This window comes from Sminthopsis crassicaudata, chromosome 1 (assembly GCF_048593235.1).
Source record: "Sminthopsis crassicaudata isolate SCR6 chromosome 1, ASM4859323v1, whole genome shotgun sequence".
NCBI lineage: Eukaryota > Metazoa > Chordata > Mammalia > Dasyuromorphia > Dasyuridae > Sminthopsis > Sminthopsis crassicaudata.
The window spans coordinates 114,881,531-114,887,530 of NC_133617.1; the positions used below are offsets into that span (position 1 = coordinate 114,881,531).

The 6,000-nt window shown below is 41.2% G+C and overlaps 1 protein-coding gene across 1 annotated transcript in view; it reads right to left on the bottom strand.

The window, feature by feature from the left end:
* Positions 1–3,105, bottom strand: part of DEPTOR (DEP domain containing MTOR interacting protein) — a 167,165-nt gene extending 164,060 nt beyond the window's left edge. Inside the window, 1 exon segment of the mRNA XM_074266543.1 lies at positions 2,830–3,105. Coding sequence (XP_074122644.1) covers positions 2,830–2,990 — 161 coding nt within the window. The 5' untranslated portion in view covers positions 2,991–3,105.
* Between the last annotated feature and the right edge of the window lie 2,895 nt (positions 3,106–6,000).

The following is a 6,000-nucleotide window of genomic DNA, read 5'->3' on the forward strand; positions in this document are numbered from 1 at the left end:
AACAACATTTTCATTCTTTCCGGACTCTTCTGTTAATCAAGAAGTTGAAGAATATCATCAACCAGATTCCTAAATTAAGTATAGCAAAACAGGGTGATAGAAAAATTTTGATATGGCCTCTCTTTATTCTAACTCCTTTTACATATTTAAGCTCTAAATCATTCACAAAGACTTCAACTTTGCTATGCAAATTGCCAATCATCAACTTGAAGCAATTTTTTTCATAGTATATGTATAAGAGGCACACACCCTATATCTGTTTGCATTACCTACCTGTGCTGCCAATCTCAACACATATTACACGGTGTATATCAATAGATAGTGATAAATGCTTTTAAGTATTTATATTGGTGTAAGATAGTGCTGTTCAAATCTGCCCCGTTTAATGCCCTTACTGTGGTAGAAACTGAGGCTTAGAGAACGAAGCACTGTTCTAACTCAATTTGTATTTCTCTTCTAATGTCAGCTAACCAACCAAGGATCATTTTATATTCCTTCAACTTATTTTTTCTAAAGAACAACATTGTAAGGAAAAATCTAATTATTAAGAATTAGAGGAGGATTTAGTCTAAAAGCCATAGAAATTAACATAACATATTTTAGTAAACTTTAAAATTAAAGTGAAGAAACAAATCTAGTGTAACCTCTTGTCTTACTGAACACTATAGCAACTTGGAGCTTTCTAAACAAATTAGAAATTAGATTCTAAACATTATACTAAATGATAGAAAGGAACGTGTTCTGCAGCAAGCAGAAATAAAACTGGACACTTGTTGAGATTCATTTAAAAGACTTTTAGAAGTACTGTATCTGGTATCCTAAAAGTCTTAGCATACGTTTACCTTATTAAAGCTTGAAAGTCAAAAAACCTGTATTAAGGATCTAGTTTGTGTCATGCATTGTGCTAACAGCTATATACAAAGAAAGGTCTGCTTTCAAGGAGCTCATAATCTAAAGGAGATATGAAAATAACTATGCATAAATAAGTTATAAAGAGGGAGAGAATGCAAGGCAAGGGGAACAGGCAGTGAATGTGCCACTACTGTTAGGATGGAGAACCCTTTTGTAGGAACAGCAAGGACAGCAGTATCCTAATCAAAATCAAATACATTGATCCCAATGTATGGGGGGGGGTATATGGTATAAGAAAACTAGAAAATGCATGGGCTAGGAGACAAGTTATGAAGGGATTTGTTCTACAAGTTGCACTAAAACTTTTGGGACAGTATATTAAAATTGCTCTGTCATTAACTTTTTTCATGGGATAAGTCACTTCACTTTACTTTCCTTGTATGGAAAGCAATGAGGAATAAACTAGATGACCTTTAAGGTCTCCTCCATCTCTAAATGATCTATTTCTTTAGATGAAGGTGAACAAACTTGTTCTCTTAACAATTCAACAAGTATTTGTTAAGCCCTACTATGTGCAAAGCACATAGCACATTTGCACAAAGCAAAGTATAAATTCACTGGGCAGACAAAATATATATATATATATAAACTATTCTGATCTGGAGAAAGAACTACATAAAATTATGACAGAAGGGAAATGTGCAAATTACTTTTCAGTTCAAAAGCAAATCAAAACTTTTCTTTAAAAATTCAATTAGCTCTAATGCCAACTTATAGTAAGTATCCTCTCACTTCTGCAATCAAGGTCAACGGCAAGATACTGAGTTCTTTGACATGCTCTTCGTTCAATCTTAATTAAGAGTTAAAATTCAGTAGAAACGCCATTTAAGTCTTTGAAAGAGCAGGTGCCTACTTTTCCAAGGTGTATATCTAATCCTATTCCTACTAAAATGATTTCCTAAGGAGATGGCCACTAGAGCTGACACACAATCACTACCACTGCGGAGCTCCATTTTTAAAACTCTCTACAATGGGCAGACGATTCTAAATAAAAACTGTTGTGTCTCTATGAGACTTGGGAGAAAGGCAAAAGGGAAGCTTTGATTAGGCAAGATGAAGACAAGGAACATCGTAATGCCAGTCAGAAAATGTGCGATGTGCATACTAGTCTCCAGCTATTCAACTAATTAGCGAGGGCACACTTCGTGCCTCTGTTTCCTCATCTGTAAGACCAGATGTCTGGACGAGATGTTCTCTCAGGTCCTTTCCAAGGTACGTAATAGGTGAATCTCTAGTGAAGACTCTTTGTATCCCTTCTCATCCGGCGGTTCAGGCCCAGAGAAATCCTATTCTTGCTGCATTGCTGGGGGATGGGGGGGATATTGGAGGGAGGCGGGGGACCACAGCTCTGCCCTGCTCACTACGCTCGGGTTTGCAGCGAGAACCCGGTGCCACTTCTGTGCTGCCTGCCATGCTTTCTTCTCCACAGCTACGGAAAACCGGGAGGAAACCTCAAATGGAAGAGCTCGATCAGATCTGCCCCGCCCTGGCACGGAAGCTGCAGGAGAATAAGGGGATGGGGAGAGGGTGTGTAGACCCACACCCCGGCCCTTAAGGAGCTAGCCCTCTTGGCCCCTCGGCCTTAGCCAGCAGCGCTCGAACCTGCAGCAGCTGTCAAATCCTGTCGGGTGAAAAGCAGCCTCGCCGGGTCGGACTGGGAAGGAGGAGCGCAGGGAGCTCTCTGCGCCTCCAGTGCCAGCAGTGCCTCCAGCCTGAGCCGCGGAGAGGAAAACGGGGAATAAACGGCCGCAGCCACCGCCCCGGGAGCCTGCAGCCGCGGGGCCGGAGCCGGTCGCGGGAGCCCAGGCGGAGCCGCCGAGCAACCGCAGCGCAGCGCAGTGCAGAGCGCGGGGCTTGGGCAGGGGAGCGAGGCGCGGAGTAGAAGCTGCCAGGAGCATTGCAGCCACTGTCCCTTACCGTAGCTGCTCCCCGGTGACCAGGATCTCTGCCATGTGCTCCAGCTCCCTTTGCTGCAAGCCTCCGCTGACCATGCCAGTGCCGCCGGCGCCCGTGCCCGTGCCCGTGCCGGAGCCGGTGCCGCTGCTGGTGCCGCTGCTGCTGCCGCCTTCCTCCTCCATCCTCGCTCGCTGCTCACTCTCCTCTCGCTGCAGTAGACTCACCCGGGTGTTAAGAATCAGCCAGCCCTCACGGAAGCCCCAGCCGCCATCTCTGTTGGGGGCAGCCTCGGGGCTCGCGTGTGATTGGGGAAAGCTCAGTGAATCCCTCCCGCCCGGTGGAGAAGGGGTGGGGCTACAGTCCAGGGGTGGGCCCAGAGGAGTGGTCAGGGCCCCGCGTGGCCCTTATGGGCGGGACCAGAGGGAAAACATAAACACGAGGCTAGTGTCCAGTGGGGAGTTTGAGGGCAGCTTGTGGCCAAGATCTGGCTATGGACTACGGGCCCCAAGGTTTATCTACAGAGCTCAAGTTGGGTGGCCCCTCGTGTGGGTCTTCAGTTGTTTGGATTTACTATATAAACGGTTGGACATTATTGTTGTTATCAGCCTAATCAGCCTAAATTAGGAGAGGGAAGAATTGTTAAACTGGCTTAATAATAAAGTGGACTGGACAGAGAGAGAACATTAGTCATGCACTTGAAAGTCTTTTAGAAATTAAAAAGAGCAGTCTTCTCTACATATATCAAAACTCACATCCTCCAAAAAGTCTTTCTCTATTCCAAGGGTTCTTAAACCTGGAGTCTAAGACCTATTTTTTTTCCTTTATTATTACTGCATTTCAATAGTTTTTCCCCTTTTAAACACATGTATTACACTTTATATACTTAAACTATTATTCTGAGGATTTCAAAAGTTTTATCAAACTGGGGGAAAAGGGGTCTCTGACACACAAAAAGTTAAGAACCTTTACTGTAATCAAACCACTTTATTTTACAGAAGAGGAAATAAGGTATGGCAAATAAATGGTATTGCATTTAAAATGAGGAAGGCTTAAGTTTATCTGCTCAGGTACTTACTACCAGGTGTGTGATACTGGCCAAATCACAACTTCTCAGCTTCAGTTTCTTCATAAACCACTGTATAATGGCAATCTATTATGTGATTTAAGGCATACACATAATGAGGGGCATTTGATGTCAAAAGATGGCTTTGATATCAAAGCCATTGGCCTTTCTAATTCCAGGCTGCCTCTCCCTCCTTATTTCTCTTAAATTAAGAGTTATGTAATGTATAAGGCAATGTGGATTTCTCCCTCCTCCTCCCCCATAGCATTAAAATGTACTGGGTGCTGACAATACTTCTATTTCTTCAGCAATAGAATAACTAAGTCTTGTGTCTAGTCTTCGCAAATAGCCAAATACTCAAGTGGATCTGTGATTTCATCAAGTCAGAAATTTCCTGCAACAAATTAAATCCTAACCTGTCAGCCTATTCTGTGTAACTTTCATCCATGTCTTCCTGTAATCCCTACATAAAAGGTCTACCCAAGATGAAGGAGAGCTTTCTCTTTTTCTTTAATTGAAGTTTTTTATTTTCAAAACATATGCAAGGATAATTTTTCAACACTGATCCTTGAAAAGCCTTGTATTTCAATAACCCCCTTCCCTCACTCCCTCCCCTAGATGGCATGTAATCCAATATATGTTAAACATGGTAAAATATATGTTAAATGTAATGTAGGCATATATATTTATATAATTATCTTGCTACACAAGAAAAATGAGATCAAAAAATTTAAAAAAGAGAAAGGAAATAAAATTCAAGCAAACCACAAGAGTGAAAATGCTATGTTGTGACCCACTCTCAGTTCTCACAGTCCCCTTTCTGGGTGTAGATGATTCTCTGAAGGAGATCATTCTCAATTTTATCTGACATTGTGAGGAAACAAGAGGAGCTCTCTAGCTCTCCATATATCACTTCTCATCCTTATTACATGATCAATCCATTTTCTCTGGAGAGTAGTCTGACTGGGAGATTGAGTTTAGACTGTGGTCTGCAAGGAAGGAGTTGAGTCTGGGACAGAGTTGGTTTGGCAGTCTGGAAGGAGAGAGTCTGGCTGTAGGCTCTAGAAGCTTCCCAAGAAACCTGCTCACAGAGGAAAAGATTTTACAGAAAAGAGATCTCCTCCAAGAGAAGGTTTATAACTGAGAGACTGCAGAACTTTACAATATAAAGGTGCAAACTCCTTTCAAAGGCCTGAACCAAAGTGTGAATTCTGAGCTAGAGAATTGTTTAGACAACCTGAGTTATCACCTTGTAATCCTAACATCATTGTACGTTCCTTAGTTATTCTTTGGAAATCTTCGTTGCTTACATATTGCTCACCCCCACCATATAACTTTCCATTATCCTCTGTAGATCTTCATTTTTAATTCTTTGAAGACTATTGTATTCCCGATTTTGCTGCTAGGTATCAATATCAGTAGAATATTAGTATTAAGAAAATGGACTTTCAATTTCATGGGAAGCTTAAGTTTTGTAAAACAGCTTTACATTTTCACCCAAGGAAATTCAACCTGTGTGTACCTCTGGGAGCAACTAGTCTTCTGATTGTCCAGGCTTTCCTAGAAAAAGTTTGCCATATGCTTTACATATAATTTTTATTTTGTACTGTAAACTATTGGAATTGGAGGCATGAAAATGTGAGTTAACATCTTATCTCTGACACTGTCTTGGACACTGGATGAAGTGCTTACCCTCTCTGTGTCTCCTGGTAACTTATCTCCTAAAAATACCATAAATGGAGAACAGAGAACATGTCTATTCTTATTTTGCTTCTCCCCAAGTATCTAGCACAGTACTTTAAACACATTGTTGAACATTTATTGATTTGATTTCTACATGTATTATCTTCAATTAACCACTCAATCAATAAGTATTTATAATACATCTTCTAGGCAATAAGCATGCTAGGTGCTAGAGATTCAAATATAAAGAATGAAACAATCCCTATTTTCAAGGAGTTTATAATTTATCAGGGGAAATAACATGTATGTTACCCTGCCCCTTCCAAAAAAAAGACAAATATAATTGACTCAGGATTCCAGGATCAGTAGTAGACTAAAAAGAAAGCTGCTCTAGAATTGTGTCTTGAAGGAAGAGAAGGATTCTATTTACTGTATTTATCTTCTCA